At 64.0% G+C, this 20,796-nt stretch overlaps 1 protein-coding gene across 1 annotated transcript in view; it reads left to right on the top strand.

The window, feature by feature from the left end:
• Positions 1–19,914, top strand: part of CASZ1 (castor zinc finger 1) — a 30,725-nt gene extending 10,811 nt beyond the window's left edge. The window contains exons 4-19 of the mRNA XM_075559855.1: positions 858–1,686; positions 2,429–2,497; positions 3,856–3,946; positions 4,633–4,797; positions 5,557–5,729; positions 5,894–6,741; positions 8,893–9,028; positions 9,279–9,342; positions 10,524–10,678; positions 10,764–10,886; positions 11,443–11,778; positions 13,043–13,241; positions 14,036–14,207; positions 15,766–15,917; positions 16,026–16,167; positions 18,812–19,914. Of these exons, the coding sequence (XP_075415970.1) occupies positions 858–1,686; positions 2,429–2,497; positions 3,856–3,946; positions 4,633–4,797; positions 5,557–5,729; positions 5,894–6,741; positions 8,893–9,028; positions 9,279–9,342; positions 10,524–10,678; positions 10,764–10,886; positions 11,443–11,778; positions 13,043–13,241; positions 14,036–14,207; positions 15,766–15,917; positions 16,026–16,167; positions 18,812–19,914 (4,757 nt within the window). The remainder of the gene's footprint in view (positions 1–857; positions 1,687–2,428; positions 2,498–3,855; positions 3,947–4,632; positions 4,798–5,556; positions 5,730–5,893; positions 6,742–8,892; positions 9,029–9,278; positions 9,343–10,523; positions 10,679–10,763; positions 10,887–11,442; positions 11,779–13,042; positions 13,242–14,035; positions 14,208–15,765; positions 15,918–16,025; positions 16,168–18,811) is intronic.
• Positions 19,915–20,796: the final 882 nt, after the last annotated feature.

Genomic DNA, 20,796 nt, shown 5'->3' with positions numbered 1-20,796 from the left:
CATAGACGGGGGAGGGGAGATCTCTCCAATCGCTGAGCTGAGGAGCTGGCTCAGGAGTGTGTGTGTGTGTGTGTGTGTGTGTGTGTGTGTGTGTGTGTGTGTGTGTGTGTGTGTGTGTGTGTGTAGGGCTGCTTCCTGGATCTGGGCCTTAGAAAGTAGAGGAGGGCAGGAGGTGTGAGACCGTCTTCCCCATCACCTGTCTCAGCGGAGAGATGGGCCTAAGTGAATGTGAGCCCACCAGTCCCCTCCCTGCCTAGGTTCGTGTCTGGGACCCCAACTCCCTGGGGACTCCTCCTGCTGGGGACAAGAGCCGATGTGTCCGTGGGCAGGGGGGTCAGTGAAGGTCCTCCCACAGGTGCAGCAGGAGCGCCCCCCCCCCAGCCCATATAGTCTCTGCTACCCCCATCCCCCCCCCACTGGCCCACACCTCTACCTGTCCTTGCGCCCCTGTCTGCCCCTGTCTCCTGGCAGGTTGAGCTCGGCCTTACTTCCAGTAAGATGACTTCCCTTTCATATCAGGCCAAGGCGAGAGCGCGGAGACATTTATGAAACTTTGTTTAATGTACTGAAAAGCCATCGGCCAGAACATTTAGGAAATTGATTTTCCTGGCATTGATGAACTCGTTTTATTTTACCCCAGTATTAATTACTTTTTTTTTAAACAAATTAATTTAAGAGTCGTAAAACCTAACAAGTGAGCCAAATGTCCATAGATCATGTCCCGCTCCGCCCCTCCCCACGCAGGTCCCCTCCCCCCGGGGCGGGGGCTCCCCGGGGAAGGGCGGGGTGGGGGCGCGGGTCCTGCTGAAACTCGGGTCCAGGTGACGCGCCCCTCCGTCTGCCCCGCGCAGGCGCAGGTGAGGCCTCCTCGCTGCGGGACTACGCGGCCTCCACGGTGACGGAGCTCCTGGGCATGTTCGGCTACGGCGACCAGAGCACCCAGGACGAGCTGACCCGCAAGATCAGCTTCGAGAAGCTGCACGCGGGCGCCGCCCCGGAGGGGGCCGCCCTGTCGGCTCTGCCCCCCGCCGAGGACGCCCTGAGCAAGCGCGCGCGCTTCTCCAAGTACGAGGAGTACATCCGCAAGCTCAAGGCCGGCGAGCAGCTCTCGTGGCCCGCGCACGGCACCAAGGCCGAGGAGCGCACGGGCAAGGAGCTGGTGGGCCCCCTGCCCGGCCTGCGGCTGCCCGGCAGCACAGCCCACCTGGAGACCAAGGCCACCATCCTGCCCCTGCCCTCGCACAGCAGCGTCCAGATGCAGGGCCTGGTCGCCCGCGCCTCCAAGTACGACTTCTTCATCCAGAAGCTGAAGACAGGCGAGAGCCTGCGCCCCCAGAACGGAAGCACGACGTACAAGAAGCCGTCCAAGTACGACCTGGAGAACGTCAAGTACCTGCACCTCTTTAAGCCCGGGGAGGGCAGCCCCGACATGGGCGGAGCCATCGCCTTCAAGACGGGCAAGGTGGGGCGCCCTTCCAAGTACGACGTGCGGGGCATCCAGAAGCTGGGCCCCGCCAAGGTCCCGCCTGCCCCCAGCCTGGCCCCCGCACCCCTGGCCAGTGCCCCCAGCGCCTCTGGGCCTGCGCCCGAGACTGCCACCTCCCTGCCTTTCAACACTCCGGACTACCTGAAGTCCACCTTCTCCAAAACGGACTCCATCACCACGGGAACCGTCTCCACTGTCAAGTAAGGTGCCCTCCCGCCCTGCCCTGTCCTAGGCACTCAGGGGCAGCCACACCTGCCCCCACACATCCTCCTGGGTCTGCACAGTGATGCCTGCACTTCACTCTCCTGGGCCCACCCCCCTCACATGCACACACCTGCTAGTGCACACACCACGGACAGGTGGGCCTGTGCCTGCTGCCATGGTTGAAACCATCCCACCCTGGGATGGGGCCTTAGAATCTGTGCTGGTGGCCGGAACTCCCTGTTTCAGACCTGGCTGGGTGGGTGAGTACCCTGTCCTACCCTAGCCCCAGGATAAAGCACGCAGCAGTGTAGGCTGGGTGAGAACCTATTCTGGATGAAGGGCTGTCATTGGGTGAGCCATGAGGACAGGGCAGCTTTTCTCCCTCCCAGCTCCTCCCCCAGCCCCCTCCTCAGCCACAGCACCTCGCCATCGCCAGTGCCCCTGGGTGCAAGGGGGCAGAGACAGACCTTGGTGGCAGGCGCACTCTGGCCCAAGTTGGGCTGCGGTGGTACCCCAGCTGCAGGCGACCCTGCCCTTGTCAGAGTTGGGCAGGTGGGAACCGTGCCAGGTTTCTGCCCCCAGGGACTTGTCAGTGCAGACCTGAGTGCCCTGGAAGATGGCAGAGCCCAGGCGAGAAGGCCCAGGGCCCCAGGGCAGGGAGCTGGCCCTGCCAGATGCTCCTGGGGCGAGAGCCACCCCCATCCGCTAATCGGCTGCGCCCTGTGTGTCTCTCGCCAGGAACGGATTGCCCACAGACAAACCAGCTGTCACCGAAGATGTAAACATTTACCAGAAATATATTGCCAGGTAGGCCCCTGGGGGAGGGGCCTGCTGTGGAGAGAAGGTGGTGGGGTGGCCAGGGGACTACTGGACCAGCTGTCTGTGTGCCCCTTAGTGCCAAGGGGCCTGCCTCCTCCCCACGCACTCCTGCCCCTCCCCTCCCCTAAGGGGCTTCCCTGGGCACCTGTCTCAGTGCCTCCGCCCAGTTTATACCCCAGGCAGGAGAGAGGAGGAGCCTGGTGGCAGGGTCTGGCCACAGGTGAGTGTAGGGCACGCCCCCCTCCACAGCTGGTGGGGCCCCTGACCTCCGTGGAGGCCACCTTGCTGGTGACAGAAAGGGGTGTGGGCAACGATTGTCCAAGGAGCCTCTCCCCTCCCTGCTTCGGCCCTGAGCTCAGAGCTCCCCACACACCACCCTGCACAGCCGCAGTGCAGCAAGTTTGGCATGAAGAGACTCGCCTGACACATACCCTCCCCCCCCCCCCAGATCAGGCGATTGCTGGCAGGGGCCCAGGCCTCCGTGTCCTACAGGTCCTCCCAGTCATTGCCCCTGCCCCTCTGCCCCTTCCCCCGTCTCTGTCTTTTTAAGTCTTGCTCCGTTCATCTTATCTTTATTATCATCATTATTAGTGCCTCAACAGATGGCTCTTTCTGGCAGCTTCAGCTCAAATGTTTACTTGCAAGCGGCTTGCCCCCCTATCACTGGGGTTTCTCTCACTCTCCTGCAACCCCGAGCAGCCAAAGAGGGGAGCACGGCTCTGAGCATCCCTTCCTGGTGGCCGTGATGGTGCTTGGTCTCCCGGGGGCCTCCTCACGGCTGGCTGCCCTTGGGACTCCAAGCAGCACGGCCTGGCAGGAAAGGGGGGTCCTGGGCAGGCGGGGTAGGGTTCCTGGCTACAGAGTTGGCTGGGAGAGCGAGCTCCCTGGTGCGGGCAGCCAAACAGATGCTGGGCTTTAAAAATTCATAACTCTGGACTGTTTCAAGTGTCGGGAGAAGCCCAGGGCAGAGAGATGCTTTTGACACCTCGCAGCAGGGGGACCGAGGGTCCGACCCATAGGCAGGGTCCAGGCTGTGGCAGGCTCCCACTGTGAGAAAGTGGGTCTACCCCCTCGGGGCCCCTCCTGCCCTGTCCCATTCCAGTCTCCCCGGCTGTAAGCAGGCCCAGCTCTTGCTTCTGGACCTGGTCGCCAGGCCCCCTGCCTCACCTGGCACTCTGGGACAGGTGCTTGCCACCTGCAGCTCGTGCACCGGGGTCCCCGTGGCTCGTACCCTGCCCACCCCCTTCTCCAGCCTGTACCCTCCACAGGGCTAAGCCCCCCGGGGGTCCCAGCAGCCTTGGGGGACGAGGGCTGGGGATGAGGCCTGAATCCCCTTGCTCCGGCAGGTTCTCGGGCAGTCAGCACTGTGGTCACATACACTGCGCCTACCAGTACCGTGAACACTACCACTGCCTGGACCCCGAGTGCAACTATCAGGTACGCGGCTGCAGGTGCCATCCGGTCCGGGGAGGCACGGCTCGCTTTCTCGACTGGAGCAGCCCAGTGGGATGGGCTAGAATTGCCCACTCGCTTCCCAAGGCTGTACGTCTGCACGGAAGCCAGCTCCCACATCTCTCCCTCGGGGGGCAGCCAGCGGGGTAGACTGCCCACATGCCAGTGTGCAGCCCAGCGCTTAACCACTGAGCCACCAGGGCTCCTTCACACATCCCCAGGACGATGGCGCACACGATCTGTGGCCCGTCTTCGTGCCATCTCTCCGGGCACCTTCGGGGTGACACTGCCACCACACTATAGATGAGACCACCCAAGTTCAAAGAATGCGTTGGGGGTGTGGACACTGCACATGGGCTGACTCCTCCACTTTACAGGGTGGGGGTGGGGGCCGCAGGTGAACTCGCCATCACCCATCAGAGGCGGGGGTCCCTGCCTCTACGGTGTGGCCTGCTCCTGGAGCCTGGGAGGAGGAGGGGTCAAGGCAGGGCCTGCAGGCCTGGGACTGGACCTTTGGGATCATCCCACTCAGGTCCAGAGTGCCACCCATGAGTGGGGACTGCCGGTCTGTGCTGCTTGGCCTGGGGCAGGAGCATGGATGGGAAGGCTGGGGGCCCTGGCCGGGGGGGGGGCCGAGCCCCCCTGCCAACCTGCCCCCCTCACTCCCGCAGCGCTTCACCAGTAAGCAGGACGTGATCCGGCACTACAACATGCACAAGAAGAGGGACAACTCCCTGCAGCACGGCTTCATGCGCTTCAGCCCCCTGGACGACTGCAGTGTCTACTACCACGGCTGCCACCTCAACGGGAAGAGCACCCACTACCACTGCATGCAGGTGACCGGCCCGGGGGGCAGCAGGCAGCGGCTGGGGGGCCTCCCCCACGGCCAGCCTTCCTGTGGTGACCCTGCGAGAGCTGTTTATGCAGACGGGCGTTTTCTAAGCTTTCACACCAACAGCAGCCGCGCACATGATTCCTGGGGAGTTGCTTGTTTAATTCTTTGTTTTAATGCCAGGCCGAGTCTGGGCTTTCTCAAGGTGTCAGGCCCAGAGGGTTGCAAACAGCAGTCCCCTCTCCCCACCCCCCACCCACCACCCCCGGTATTGGCCGGGTGGCTCGGGCCTCTGTGGAACAACCTGGGTCCTGCGGAGAGGGGGGCGCCCTGTGGGCTCTGAGATGGTGCAGACGCTGGCACGGCACGGCCCTCGGGAGTTTTCAGATTCCACAGTTTTTTTACTCAATATGGCAAGGTTGCCTGCCCAGCGCGGCTGGGCTGGAGTGGGGAGGGCCTGTCCACTGAGTCTCCGAGCGAGTTCCTGAGCTGCAGGGGACCACCTCCCTGGGGGGCTGTAGAGGCAGGGCCACAGATGGGGCACTCAACAGCCACTTCCTGTCATGGGGCTCCCGTGCCTGGAGATGTCTGCCAGTGGGACCTGCGAGACGGGAGGGTGCTCAGGGCCTCTCCGCCAGGGCCTCCTGGGTTGCCCTCAGTGCCCACCACCTCGCCCACCCCACCCGGCGCTGCGATGGTGCCCCCTGGCTGTCCCCGAGCAGCAAGGCCAGCGCCTGAGGCCTGTGTGCGTGCGCCCCCGCAGGTGGGCTGTAACAAGGTGTACACCAGCACCTCAGATGTCATGACCCACGAGAACTTCCACAAGAAGAACACCCAGCTGATCAACGACGGCTTCCAGCGCTTCCGGGCCACCGAGGACTGCGGGGCGGCCGACTGCCAGTTCTACGGGCAGAAGACCACGCACTTCCACTGCAGGTGAGCCCCGGGCCGGGCAGGCGGGCAGCACCCAGACCCTGGCCCTGGCTGGGCAAGCGGAACGTGAACGGCCCGAGGGCTGCTCAGAGGTCCCCGCTGGGCCTCTCCCCAACCCCTGTGCCGAGAGGCCCTGACTGACAGCATCCCCGCCGTGCCCCACCCAGGCGCCCCGGCTGCACGTTCACCTTCAAGAACAAGTGTGACATCGAGAAGCACAAGAGCTACCACATTAAGGACGACGCCTACGCCAAGGACGGCTTCAAGAAGTTCTACAAGTACGAGGAGTGCAAGTACGAGGGCTGCGTGTACAGCAAGGCCACCAACCACTTCCACTGCATCCGCGCCGGCTGCGGCTTCACCTTCACCTCCACCAGCCAGATGACCTCCCACAAGCGCAAGCACGAGCGCAGGCACATCCGCGCCTCGGGCGTGCTGGGGCTGCCGCCCTCGCTGCTGGGCGCCAAGGACACGGAGCAGGAGGAGTCCAGCAACGACGACCTCATCGACTTCTCGGCCCTGAGCAGCAAGAACTCCAGCCTGAGCGCTTCACCCACCAGCCAGCAGTCGTCCGCCTCCCTGGCCGCTGCCGCTGCCACCACCACTGAGCCCATGCCCACTGGGGCCGCCAAGCCTCCCAATAGCAAGATGTCCGGGCTGCTGTCCCAGAGCCTGCCTGGCTCCATCCCCCTGGCCCTGGCCCTCTCCAACTCGGGGCTCCCTACACCCGCACCCTTCTTCCCCATCCTCCCGGGCCGTGGGGGCACCTCCCTGCCTGTGGGGCCATCTAGCCTCATGGGAGCCATGTCCTCAGGGGCCGCGGCCTCGGCCACCCCTGACACAGCAGCTCTGGCAGGTGCAGGGACGGGAGATGTGGCCCCTGCCACCACCGCCTCCGTGCCGACGCCCCCCACCTCCCTCATGGAGAGGATCTCCGCCAGCAAGGGCCTCATCTCACCCATGATGGCCCGGCTGGCCGCAGCTGCACTCAAGCCCGCTGCCGCCTTCGACCCAGGTGAGCAGCTGGGCCCTGCCCGGGCACACAGCCCCTTGCAGCTGGGGTGGGGTGGGGGAGGGCGGGCTCCCTGGGCTCAGGTTGTAGGGCAGAGAGGAGGAGGGCAGGTGTCTGGGCGAGGCGGCACACACCCTCATCTCCTGCTCTCTGCCTCCGTCCTGTCTAGTTCCTCTGGGCCCTTGGTCTGGCTCACCTCCCCAGGGAGCCTTGATGGCTGCATCTCTAAAAAGGGAGCAGGAACCCCAGCTACTTGGGGTGTCCACGGATCCCAAGTAATTGCCAGGGGCCCCTCCCTGACCCGCCAGCTTGCCTCCGTCCCAAGGCCAGGCCCTCAGAGAGAGGGCAGGAGGCCAGCCCAGGGCAGAACTGGCCGTGTCTCAGAGGTTTTCAAGCCTGAGAGTGCAGGCCCCTGAGGCCAGGCCTTACCCCCCACACGCCGGCCCGTGCACTGGGGCTGTCAGAACTGCTCGCCCCACTGCCATTGCCACTTAGCTCGTGTGGCTCCCGAGCACCGGAAACTGGCCGGTCTGACTGAGGGCTGACACTGAGTGTGCACCCCTGGCTACTGACCTGGACGGCACTGAGGCAGCACTGTGGGCTCACATCCTGCCTAGCGCCTTCCTCTCTCTCTCTCTCTCCCTCTCTCTCTCTCATTCCTTGAGTTTCCTCTGACTTGTTTCTCCTTTCTCCCTCTGGGGGTCCCTGCCTTTTCTGGGTGCCTTGCTCCCCCCCCCCCCGCCAGGCAGACCTCTCCACCCTGTGAGCAGCATTAGGGGGACCGAGAAGGGAGCTATGGCCCCTGGTGTGGCACCTTCTCTCACTCACTCAGCAGCCTCCGTGCTGGCCAGGACAGACAGACGCTGTCCTGTGGGGCTTCTGGTCACTGGTGCTCATCCCTGGCCAGGCACACAGCTCAGAAGGGTAGCCACTTTGGGCCCAGGCCGTCTGACTGCTGAGCTCCTGCGCCCACTGCTGACTGCAACTGCCTGCCCACCAGCCAAGACCGAGGGTCCCTGAGGCCCAGCCCAGGCTCAGCCTGGGACTTGCAGAGGGATGGCAGGGGTCCTGGGCCACATCTCCCAGGACCTGGGGCAGGTGGTTTCGGGGATGTGGACTCCTGCGTTCTGTCAACTCCACCCCAGCAACAGGACCGCTGGGGAGCTTGGAGTAGGCTCTCTTCCACCACCCCACCTCCCCCACTGGCCCATGCCCTCCAGCAGGGCCACACCAGGGCTCCCCTGCTCCCTCACCCACCCCGCGGTCAGACAGCCAAGAACTGTCTTCACTACCAGATTCTCCTTCTCCCCAAAGAAAGGTCAAGCCAGGAGGAGGGGCTGCGTTCTTTTATTTTTTAATAAAATGCCACTTGCTGTCTGTGAGGCGGCTCTGCCAGATTCAGCGCCCTGGGGCAAATTAATATTTCAGTCACTTGGGGATTATGGAGAGCGCCCCAGTGGACACGCTCCCCGTCAGCAACTTCTCCGGCCCCCTGCCCACTTGGCTTTGCCTGACGTCGGCCACGCCCTCCCAGCTCGTGCCTGGCCACCGCCGGGCAGGGTGGCCTCGAAGCTCAGCCCGGCCCGGACGGACAGCTTGACGGGCGAGGTCACACAGTTTGAACCGCTCTGATTGGCTGTCAGCTTCGATCGCCCTGACACAGCAGATGCCCCTCCTGGGCATGCTCAGTGGAAGGCAGGGCCGTCGCCCCGGCAACCGTGGGACAGGGGGCCCCCGCGGAGGGGGCGCAGCTCCCAGTCTAGATCTGCCACTTTCCCTCAGCATTAACAGAGTCTTTAATAAAAGCCTAAGCGCCAGCCCCACAAATTGCCTGTGACAGTTGGTGGAGAAAATGAAGGGGCCCCACCCCCGCCCCAGCCCCCTCCCCAGCCTCCCGCCCTTCTCCTCCAGGAGGCCCTGAGCCAGGACAACTTTGACATAATTTTGCAATAATTATCACTTGAAGAATTGCCACACCGGGCTAAGCGTCACAAGCGATCATGTCAATGGGGGAGCAGTGCTGAGCGGCAGCCAGGCCTCCCCCACCACCACCCCCGGGCCCCGGCCTGCTGCTCCAGCCTTGGGGGGTTCTGCTTCATGCCCACGGGGCGCCTGCCTCCTGAGCACAACATCTTCCCTGCCTTTCCCTTGTAGGAAGCGGGCAGCAGGCCGCCCCAACCAGGTTCCCCCAGGCCCAGGTGAAGTCGGAGCTGGGCGAGAGTGCCGGTGCCTCTGGCCCCCAAGAGGCCACCCAAGACCGCAGTGTAGACCTGACTGCGAAGGAGTCCAGGTGAGGCAGGAGACACACCAACGGGGCCCCCCACTGTTCCCCCAGAGGCCAGCCAGGGAGACCAGTGAGACTCCGGGGGCAGCCAGCCTCAGCGCCCCACCCCGGGGGGCAGGGGGCTTCCCCTCAGCAGCAGGGGTGCCTCCTGCCCAAGCAGGTGCAGCTAGGGAGCCCGGGAAGCTTCGTGGGAGGGCAGGTGTACCTGGCCTCAGTCCCACCCGTCTGAGCCAAGCCCCTTGGTCTGGTGTTGTAGTGATGAATCAAATGGCCACGCAGTCCCGACAAATTCATCTCTTTTATCCTCGCTTATGAATAAGGTAAGGACCATCTATCACACGCCTCCCAATCCCCCCCCCGCCCCCTGCCCAGAGAGATTAAAACTAGGCTGGGGGCTGGGGAGGGGGATGTGTTTGTTTTTTAATGTTTTGCCTCTAATAAGATGAGTTTGTACCATTTAAATTTTGAGGCCATTTTTCATCGGATATAATTTCAGAGCCACTGCTTACAAATTAATTTAATGAACTGGCTGAAGAAATATATTCCAGCCCCTGACACCTCCCTATCACCCCACCCCCGGGTCCCCCTTCAGGTGGAGGGCTGCAGAGCTGTGGCGGGCCCTCCAACTTCTCTGGCTCTTTCTTATGCGTCTTTCTTATTTATTTTCGATATTTTGTGTGTTTGTTTCCAGAGAGCGGTGGGTGGGTTGTGGCGGGGGACCGAGTGGGTGCCAAGCATCAATTCCCACTTTTCGGACTGAGTAATGGTCTCAGACGCCCTGCCGAGAGGTCGTGCTGGAATATTTATTTTAAATAATGCAGGGTCTTTGTAAATTATACATCATCTCAAATATAGTTTCCCCCTTCACATGATGAATTTGACTACATCGAGATTAATTTGGTGACTGCACACGAGTGACTGTGTGGGGTGGGGTGGGGAGCCAGCCTCCACAGACCTCGTGGGGTGGATGTGGGAGGTCCCGACCACACTGCCCCCGAGCTCGCCCCTCTCTCCTGTCTGCCTGCTCACTTGCCTCTTCCCTCCTTTGGTCACTGTACCCCCTCTCCCCTCCCTGTCAGCGCCTGCCACCCTGTGTAGGTCAGGTCTGAACACTGACTCTCTCCCGCCCCCTCCCCTGCCGGTAGCAGCCTGTCTTGATCTCACCCCATGAGTCTCGGCCTCCCGCCCTCCGCTCCTCCTTTGTGTGTGTGCGCCTTCTCTGTTCTCAAGGAATTCATAGGGGTCCCCCCCCAACCCAGCCCGCCCTCCCCCTGCACTTCTTTTGAAAACCTTCTGGCAGGAAAATAACCAGGAGCCGAGAAGTCTGGGGAGAGCTGGGCCGAGTGATGGAACACGGGTGGGGCCAGCAAGGGCCTCGAGCCTGCAGGCCAACCAGTCTCTGCTTCCTGCTCCAAGCAGCGCTGTGGGCTGGGGGTGCAAGGAGCAGACAGTCCCCCTTCCCGAGCTACCCAGCCCCAGCACGGCCTCTGTGCTTCCACAGATGTCCCAGGGCAACCCCAGCCTGGGCAGCCTGCTCAACACCAAGACAGAGGCCGAGGGCGGACCGGCCTCGGAGGCCTCTCCCTTCCTGGGCAGGGCGGTGAAGGCCCTGGTCCACGAGCAGCTGGCAGAGCCCTGGAAGGTGTACCTGCGCAGGTTAGGGCTCAGGCGTGGCCGGCAGGAGGGAGGGGGCGGGAGACCAGGTCTCCTCTCTAAGAGGCACTGCCTCCCCACCCGGCAGGTTTGGCACCAAGGACTTCTGCGTGGCCCAGTGTGACTTCCTCCACAAAGCTCACTTCCACTGCGTGGTGGAGGAGTGTGGTGCGCTCTTCAGCACCCTGGACGGGGCCATCAAGCACGCCAAGTGAGTAGGGGTACCAGGCAGAAGCTGCCCCCACCAGACCACAGAGTCCAGGGGGCTTCTCAGAGAGGCTGCCCCGTCTTCAGCCACGATGGCCTTGGCCCTGGGCGGGGGTGGGGAGGTGGCCATCACCCACACCAGTGCACTCTCTGTGGAACTGGCCTCCCGGGCCTGGAGGCTGGCTGGGGGCTGGCACAGGCACGGGGCAGAGAGTGGGGTGAATGCCCGGAAACCACGACATGAGCTTCTTAGATCCTCTTTGACTTACAAATCACGAAATCAACTGGTGTTAGCCATCCAGTGACAGACTGGCGGGGCCAGCAGCCCGCCTGTACGTGAACCAGCTTCTGTAAGCACGGAGCCCGAGCTGGGGCCTGCTTCCGCAGCTGGACAGCAGCTCTGTACTTTTGGGGAGTCCCAGCCTCCAAATCGCAAAGCAGGTTCTAGAAAGGAGGGGCTTCCCAAGGCGCAGGGGGACTAGTGCTAGGGGCACGGTAGGGATGCCCGACCCCTAGGCTTGTGAAGGGCAGCGCTGAGACACCCTCTCTGCCTCCCGCAGCTTCCACTTCCGGACGGAGGGAGGAGCGGCGAAGGGCAACGCAGAGCCTGCCTTCCCTGTCTCGGCGGAGACCAAACCCTGCCTGGCCCCCTCGTCCCCGCCGGTACCACCCGTGAGCTCAGCCACAGCTTCCTCTCTGGAGGGGCCAGCCCCCAGCCCCGCCTCGGTGCCGTCCACCCCCACCCTCCTCGCCTGGAAGCAGCTGGCTTCCGCCATCCCCCAGATGCCTCAGATCCCAGCGTCCGTGCCTCACCTGCCCGCTTCGCCCTTGGCGACGACTTCTCTAGAAAACGCCAAGCCCCAGGTCAAACCCGGATTCCTCCAGTTCCAGGAGAAGTGAGTCCCTCCACGAGCCGGGATCCCGCGTCCTCGCGCGTCTCTCTCGGGCGTAGGTGCTAGCAGGGGGCAACCCCGGCCCTCCCCCTGGCCCGCGGAGTGGCGCTGGCCGCCTCACCGGCCAGTGTCCTTCTAGCCAAAGATGCTGCTGCTCAGCCCTCAGTGCCTGTCCCCGGAGCAGACCAGGGCGATGGTGGTGAAAGGGGTGGGGCTGGGGGTCTCGGAGGGCAAGGCCCTCTCCCTGGTCGGGAGTCTCGAGCCTCCCGCTAAGCCCCCTCCGTGGCCCGTGCCTGTGGCTGAGTGCTTGCCGGGCACAAGCAGTCACGGGTGGGGCGAGGGACTAGGCCGGCCCGGCGTGGCGCTCTGGCCCCTGGCGTAGAAGGGACTTCTTACTGGTTGGTGGTGGCTCCCGGCGGCGAGAATGGGGACTCTGTATCCTGTGTGCACAGCGGCTTCCTGCTCTCAATAAACGTAATAAATTGGATATGAACATATGCACCTGAGTGACGCCTGTCCTCCCTCTGAGCACCAGAGCCGGGCCCCCAGCCTTATGGCATCCCTCCACCAACGCTGCCCCACGTCCCTTCCCCAGGCACCTCTGCAGCACAACAGCCCCCACCCCGGGCCCCACCCCCACCTCTCACCTCGGAGCCAGGGCTCCGGGCCACTAGGAATGGTGAGATGCGGGGGCTCGGCCCAGCACCCCTCTTCACAGCCCCCCCAAGCCCATGTGCTCAGCTGGGTCTCGAAGCTCTCTGAGGGGGTGGGCATCCAGGTCCCGAGCTGACCCTGGGCGGCCCAGCAGTTGCCTGCCTCCGAGGGCCCTGACTCAGGCACACGTCCCCATCTGCCAGGCCCCGTGGTCAGAGCTTCCTGGTAGGGCTGCCCACCCATCTGCAGGCAGGGCAGTGCCCCGGCTGTGCCAGCCAGGCCCTCGCTGGCACCCTGCCAAGGGTTGGCAGCACCATCCCTCATTTCCATATCCAAGAAGCCATTGCCGCCATCCTTATCTGTGATCCTGAGGTGTGGTCGTGGGAACTGCGTGTCCCAGCATGCACTGCTCTAGGCACCCTGCATACTGCAATCCTCTCATATCCGAGCAGGGCTCCTTGGCGGCGGCGGCGGCGGTGCAGAAATGCAGGCTGGGAGCTGTAGTCTCCTCCGGGCGGACCCGGCCTGCCAGGCTCCCCGCTGGTGACACGGGACCCCAGAGGGGAGGGATCTGAGGATGCCAATGACCGCCCGGGCCGTGGTTTTGTTCCAGCGACCCCTGCCTCGCGACGGACTGCAAGTATGCCAACAAGTTCCACTTCCACTGTCTCTTCGGCAACTGCAAGTACGTGTGCAAGACCTCCGGCAAGGCCGAGTCCCACTGCCTGGACCACATCAACCCCAGCAACAACCTGGTGAACGTGCGGGACCAGTTTGCGTACTACTCCCTGCAGTGTCTCTGCCCCAGCCAGGTCAGCCCAGCGGGCAGGGCGCGGGGCTGGTGGGGCGGGGTGCACCTCCCGGCAGGGGCTCTTTCCACACTCCCTGTTTCCCTTGGTGCCCTGGTGGCATTCATGGGCTACATGTTGGACTGCTAACCTCAAGGTGGGCAGTTCGAAGCCACCAACCTCTCCATGGGAGAAAGAGGAGACTTGCTACTTCCATAAAACGTGACGATCTCGTTGGGTGGCTGTCCTGTTGTGTCTAGATACAACAACAAAAACAAATTCATGTTTTTACAAGTTACACGAGTCTTCGACACCCCCAGCGGCAGTTCACGCCTGTCCTTCAGGGTCACTATGAGTTGGCACCGACTTAGATGGCAGTGAGTTTTCGGAGTGTTCATTGGATCCGCTTGGGTGTGAAGTCTGTGCTTTCATCCCCAACCTTAGTGGAGACTAAGGGCCCATCCTGGAGCTAGCTCCCCTGGAGCCTGGGAGTGTGAGAGATGGCCAGTCCCTACCCGAGATGGACAGGGCAGACGGGCTCCGCCACACGGCTCCTCTCCCTGGTGGCCTGGGCAGCCAGCTGAGCAGAGAGAGGCGAGGGCAAGGACAGATGGGTACAGGCTGCCATGGGTACACATGCCAGGTAGGACGGTTTGGTCAAGCCTAAGGGGACAGCCTTCTCTGTCATGTGGGGAAGGTCTTTTTGGAGTGGAATTTCCTGGCCCTAAGCCCGGAAGCAGGCACCACCAGGGGCTCATGTGGCAGGCGGGCTGGGGGCTCCGGCCCGGCCCTGACCCGGCTTCCCCCACCCCCCGCAGCACTGCGAGTTCCGGATGCGAGGGCACTACCACTGTCTGCGCACAGGCTGCTACTTCGTGACCAACATCACCACCAAGCTGCCCTGGCACATCAAGAAGCACGAGAAGGCCGAGCGGCGGGCGGCCAACGGCTTCAAGTACTTCACCAAGCGCGAGGAGTGCGGCCGGCTAGGTAAGCGGGCCCGCCTCCGGCAGTGACACACATGCTTTGAAAACGTGGCCGAGGGCGCAGGCACCCACCTCCCTCCTAAGGAGGGCACCCTGGGGCCCGGGCCTGACAACTCAGCCCCTTGTTCCTGACCTGCCAATTCTCGAGGCTGGCAGAACTAGCCTGGCTCTTTGTCGGTGCTTGTCTGCAGTGGGCCGTGGCCTGCTGCCTGGTCACTTGGAGAGCCATGTTCTCGGTGCCAGCTCTGTGGGCACTGTCTGGAAGGCTTGCTGTGGACTGGGGCCCTAGTGGGTACCATCTAGCACACTGGGGCTCAGCATAGAGTCCCCTGTGACCTCAGCAGACCACTGTAGGGAAGTGGCCTTGGGTCTGGAAAGGAGAGGCTACACAGGGCCTCGAGTTCAGCAGTCTGCTGACCGCCGAGCTGCCCCCAAGACGTCACCCCCAGCCCCTGAGCAAGGCTTCCTCTCGGAACCTGCCCTGGGGGTGCTGCAGTGCAGGGCCGACAGGCTCAGGGAGCTGCAGATGCCCAGGAATAGACTGGAAACCCGAGGGCAGCTGGGAGCCAGGCAGGAACGGCAGGGACACCTTCTGGAGGGTGAAAGGTGAAACCCTCAATTCAAAGACAGGGCGCACAGTTCGAAGTATTCAAAAAGAATTCATGAAAAAAAGCAAGCAAGCATCATGGCAGGGGCAAGAGGGTTGGTCCCCGGGGCAACAGGTGTCAACACTGTAGCTCAGCGCGCAGGTGCCAGGGTTTTCTGGAGTGTTGTTATTGACTCGGGGTGTTTTCGGTGGTAGCGGGGGCCACACAAAGCTAGGGGCTGATATCAGACACCTGGCCAGCACGGGCGCCATGGCAGTGGCAGGCCTTCACCTGCCCGCTGCTGGTGCTGGCCCAGCCCCCCTGTTCTATTTGTTCTCGATGCCAGGGGAGGGGTGCAGGCAGGTGGGGCAGCACCCCACCCCAGAGGTGATGTGGAGACAGGTGTTTTGTTTTTTTCACAACCTGGCTAGCCCCGTAGGCAGAATCCTCTAGGTCCCTTACCCTGGAACTGTGGACTTCTCAGAGTGTGGGGCTGGGGGCCAGTGCCACACCCTCCATTCTCCACCAGAGGGGGGCAATGTCCGAGCTCCGGCCAGCCAGAAATGGTGAGGGCTCAAGCAGGTGAACAGCAGACCGCTTGCCATTGAGTCAGCACCAGCTCTTGGTGACCCCAACTGCCTGAGAGTAGAACGGTGCCAGGTGGGGTATTTTGGATTTATTGGAACATGACCCACGCATGATGCCAAGAAGAGGACATTTTCTTCCTTCTTGTCCTCATTGCTATGAGCGCCCACGTACCCCCTCTTCATAGGGCTTTGAACGCCTGGTTCTTTAGAAGGAGGCCACTTCCGGTGGCCCTGTCCTCCAGCCTTTTGGAGAGCAGTACCAGCTGCATGTACTGCCACAAGGCAGTGGGTCCTCGGCCTTGCTGCCTTGGCCTTGACAGGCCCGACCCCCTGTCAGTGGGTCTGTGCCAGCAAAGGGGCTCAGGTGGTGCGTGGCCTGTGTCCACAGGCTGCAAGTACAACCAGGTGAACAGCCACTTCCACTGCATCCGAGAGGGCTGCCAGTTCTCCTTCCTCCTCAAGCACCAGATGACCTCGCACGCCCGCAAGCACATGCGCAGGATGCTGGGCAAGAACTTCGACCGCGCGCCCCCCTCGCAGGTGAGCCCCGCCCCTCCCCCTGCGGGAGCCCCACCCCTGCTTCCAGGTGGCAGCCCCGCCGCCCCCAGTCCCCAGCCCAGCTTCCTCAGAGATCCCGCTTCCTTTCAGGGTGCCCCTAGCCTGATGGACCCCGAGACCGATGAGTACATGGATTACACAGGCTGCAGCCCGGGCGCCGTGTCCTCCGAGTCGTCCACCATGGACCGGAGCTGCTCCAGCACCCCCGTGGGCAACGAGAGCACCGCCGCGGGTAGGCGGCCAGGGGGACAGACCTGGGCGGGGGAAGGGCAGCAGGGAGCCCATCTTGGGACAGAGCTGGGTCCAGTGGCCTGAGGCGGGCAGGCTGGGTGCAGCAGAGCCATCCGGTCCTCAGATGTGACATGGGTCCCTGAGGCCGCCTCCCCCCCCCCCCCCCCCATGCCCCAGAGCCTCCTCTTCAGAGGGTCCTGGGCATCTGGGAGCTACTCAGGTAGGCCCTTCCCGTGAGGCCCTTCTGCCCACTGTCCCCAGGCCGGTCCACTGCCCCCGAGCGCAGGCCCATGGTGACCGGCCCCACACCACCTCTGTCTGCTCTCTCCCCTCCTCCTCTCTCTCGGCGGCTCTGCTCCTCATCCCGCCACATTCTCACGTCATACTTGCTTCTGCCATCCGGTTTCTCATTTTGGTTCTTTTGTTTGTCCTTTGTTTTGGTTTTCTTTTTTGTTTGTTTGTTTGTTTGTTTTTCTGCTCTTCTCCACCCTCTCCAGGCTGCCCGGCTCCTCCTCCTCCTCCTCTTCCTCCTCCGGCCGCTGCTGGTGACGAGGCTGCCCCTGTGGCTCCGCTGCCCCCACTGCCTCCATCCTTCCCGCCGGCCCTACTCCGGCCGTCCCTCCCCCCCCTGCCATACCTCCTCTCTCCGTCCTGTCTCTCATACTCTCTGCTCAGTGCCACTCTGGGAGCCAGCCGGGGTCTGGCCCCACCCACCAACAGCCCTCCCAGCTTCCCGTCTGTCACTGCCACTCCAACTCCAGTAAAAAGTGACGTCCCCCTAGTTCAGGATGCCGCAGGTAACGTGCTCACCGCTGTCCGTCGCCCCTCCAACCTGTGAGGCCAAAGTCCAGGAGCTGACTCTCCCTCACAGCTGGTCCGGGTGGGCGGTATGGCCAGCCAGGCCCCTCACCAGCCAAGCATCCTGAGGCTGGAGAGCCTGGTCTCTGTCCAGACGTGGACAGGCCAGAATGTCCCCCTCAGGGCTCCCGGAACATGCCCCCAGTCAGCAGAGAGCCAGAGCCACCATGGCTGCTCCTGGCCCGCCCCCCTCCCTGCTGGGCTCCGGAGAGGCTGCCTCCTGCTCACCTGAGACCTGCAATAGGAGGGACAGAGCATGTTCCTGGGAAGGTGTGCAGCATCCGGGGGCCCACCCCGCCCGACCCCCAGGGCCAGGAAGGAAAGAGAAAGCCCTCTAGCCTCATCCCCTGGCCGTGCCCCAAGGCCACGTGACCCACCAAGCGGACCTGCCCTCCCAGGCCCCTCTGCCAGGCCTGCCGTTGGGGGTGTGCTCAGCAGGAAGTGGGGCAGGCGCCATGCCCCCATGGAATTTAGCCCCTTGAAGGCTGTCACCAACATAATCAGGCAGAGCCCTGTGACTGTGGGCCCCCACCAGCAAATCCTGCCAGGAGCCGGGGGGGCCACCACCCCGTCACAGTCCTGGGGGTTTGGAGGGAGTGATTGGGGGATCTGTGGGCAGGGTGGTGACTGGCGCAAAGCAGCCTGTGCAAGTTAGCTGTGTGGGGTGGGGGGGTCCAGGGGGAGCTGCCCCCTCCTGAGTAAGGTGAGGCCTGAGAGATCCATTCGAGTTTCTGGGAGTGCGGGGGGGGGGGGGGGAGGAAGTCAGGCCTCAGCCTGAAGCCACAGGGGCCCTGGGTGCCTCTGGCCCCCCATAAATGGAGTGGGGAAAGCATACTGGCCAGCCCTCAGGACGGGCAGCCTTAGGGGCATCTGGCTTCCTGAGAAGCACTTGGAGCCAGTGGGTGGGCACAGCTGGGCACCCGTTCTCTAAGCCCGTGGCCCAAGTTGATGGCCCTGATGTGGGTGTGCGGGGAGCTGACTTCTGGGCTCCAAACAGCTATGATGGAGCCCTACTGGCATAGTGCTAACCACAAGGTCAGCAGTTTGAAACCACCAGCCACTCCTCAGGAGAAGGATAAGGCTTTCTACTTTTGCAGACCCACGGGGGCGGTTCTACCCTGTCCTGTACGGTAGCTGTGAGTCAGAATCCACTTGATGGCAGTGAAGCTGGGTTGTTTGTGGTGGGTGTTGAGCTCACTGAGGCTGGCTCCTCAGCAGAGTAAGCCTCTCCAGGCCCACCAGGGACAGATAATACTGAGACCTGAAAGAACCTTCTGGAACCTCAGGACAGGGAGTTACAGCCCCAGGGCATTTGGCATCCCTGCCACGAGTAGGCTGGTTGCCCTGCACAGACAGGCGGCCAGCCGGGGAAAACCAGTTAGCCAGTGGGACAAGGAGCCGGCCTGCCCCTCATTAGAGGCGGGCGTGTGATGGCGCCCTGGCCCTGGTCCAACCTGGGTAATTACGCTCCGCAGACCTAGATTCCCCCTTCAGCTTCAATTAGCGCCAGGCCGTGTCTTCACTTCCCACCCCAACTGGCCAAGAAGCAGCCACCACGTCCTGAGCTTCCCCCCACCCCCACCCAGTGGACGCCAGCCGGAAGCAGTGACACAAGGGGAATCCTGGAGGGGCCCTCCCACCTCTGCGGGGGAGGCGTGGGAGAGAAGCCTGGGGTCCCCCGCACAAACGGTGCCCACTGTGCAGGCCAGGCTGGGGGCCGGATGGGTGTGACCCCCGGGATGGCATCCTTCTGCACTGACACACACCCTCCGCTCCTCCTCCCCCAGGGAACACCATCTCCATGCCCACGGCTTCGGGGGCCAAAAAGCGCTTCTGGATCATTGAGGACATGTCCCCTTTCGGCAAGCGACGCAAAACGGCCTCCTCGCGCAAGATGCTGGACGAGGGCATGATGCTGGAGGGTTTCCGGCGCTTCGATCTCTACGAAGACTGCAAGGACGCGGCCTGCCAGTTCTCGCTCAAGGTCACGCACTACCACTGCACGCGGGAGAACTGCGGCTACAAGTTCTGCGGGCGCACGCACATGTACAAGCACGCGCAGCACCACGACCGCGTGGACAACCTGGTGCTGGACGACTTCAAGCGCTTCAAGGCCTCGCTCAGCTGCCACTTCGCCGACTGCCCCTTCTCGGGCACCAGCACGCACTTCCACTGCCTGCGCTGCCGCTTCCGCTGCACCGACAGCACCAAGGTCACGGCGCACCGCAAGCACCACGGCAAGCAGGACGTGATCAGCGCGGCGGGCTTCCGCCAGTTCAGCTCCAGCGCCGACTGCGCCGTGCCCGACTGCAAGTACAAGCTCAAGTGCTCGCACTTCCACTGCACCCACCCGGGCTGCCGCCACACGGTCGTGGGCATGTCCCAGATGGACTCGCACAAGCGCAAGCACGAGAAGCAGGAGCGCGGCGAGCCGGGCGCCGACGGCCCCGCGCCGCCCGCCAGCCTGGACGGCTCGCTGCCGCTGGGCGCCGAGCCCGGGGGCTCCCTGCTCTTCCTGCAGACGGCCGCCGCCGGCCTGGGCCTGGGGCTGGGCGACGCGGGCCCCCCCGAGCCCCCCGCCGCGCCGCCCGGCCCCCGCGAGGGCCCCGCCGCGCCCCCCGCCCCCGCCGGGGAGTCCTCGCAGGAGGACGAGGAGGAGGAGCTGGAGCTGAATGAGGACGACGACGAGGAGGACGAGGAGGACGACGACGAGGAGGAGGAGGACGACGAGGACGAAGACGACGACGACGACGAGGACCTGCGCACCGACTCGGAAGAGTCGCTGCCCGAGACGGCGGCGGCGGCGGCGGCCGGGGCGCGGACCCCCGACCTGGCGCCGCTGGGCCCCGCCGCCCCCGGGCCCGCGCCCGCCGCCGCCGCCTCGCCCTAAGGCTGCGACTGCGGGTGGACCCCGCGCCCCCCGCCCGCGCTCCCCAGGTCCGGCCGCGCCGCCGGGGCGTCCGTTCGGGAAGGAGCCGCGAGCGCCGCGCTGCCAGCCCGCTCCGGGATCTTGCCTCTTTATATATTATTGTTATTATTCATTTTGTAAGAAAAGCTATTTATATGGAAAGCTTCCCCTCTGTCCAGAGCTGGATGCGTCCGGGGGCGCTCGGGGTCCGCCCCCGCCCTCCTGGTGGGCCCCGCCGGTGCTTCGGGACCCCGCGTCCGTCTCAGGACCGAGGGGGCCCCCTCTGGTGCTCCCGGGGCCGCCCCGCCCCGCCCTCCTGGAAGGCGGCCCCGGCGGACGGACCGGGCCAGGCCCAGACGACCCTTTCCTAGCTGGCGGGCGGGGTCTTCTTCAGGGAAATAGAAGGTGCTCTTGCCCAGGTGGGAGCCGGGGGCAGGGGCACAGCGGGCGCCGACGCCCCGTGGCTGCTCCACCTGCCCTCCCGTGGCCGGCCCCCGCCCTCCACTACCACGCCGGTGGGATTCCTCATTGCTCAGGACTCGGGCGGGGGCTGGGGGGCCCCGGGACCCCCTCCCCCGGCCCCAGCCCCTGGGGGCTGGCCGCACCTGTGGCCTCCTCCTGCAGGGCCTCGTGAATGCAGCTAAGCCCCGCCCTCGCTGCCGGAGGGGCGGGGGGTGCAGGGTGGGCCGAAGTCAGCACTGGTGACACTACGGAGGACCGCGGAGGAAACCTCATGGAATTGGCCCGCCCCCTGTCCCTCCCCTCCCGAGGCCGCTCATCCGCGCCCGGCGCGACCACCTGGCCCAGGGGACCGGGTGGGGCGCGACCACACCGCAGTGGCTCAGAGAGAAGGAGGCGACAAGT

Source organism: Tenrec ecaudatus, chromosome 1, assembly GCF_050624435.1.
Source record: "Tenrec ecaudatus isolate mTenEca1 chromosome 1, mTenEca1.hap1, whole genome shotgun sequence".
Taxonomy (NCBI): domain Eukaryota; kingdom Metazoa; phylum Chordata; class Mammalia; order Afrosoricida; family Tenrecidae; genus Tenrec; species Tenrec ecaudatus.
This window is presented reverse-complemented; position numbering and strand designations above follow the sequence as displayed.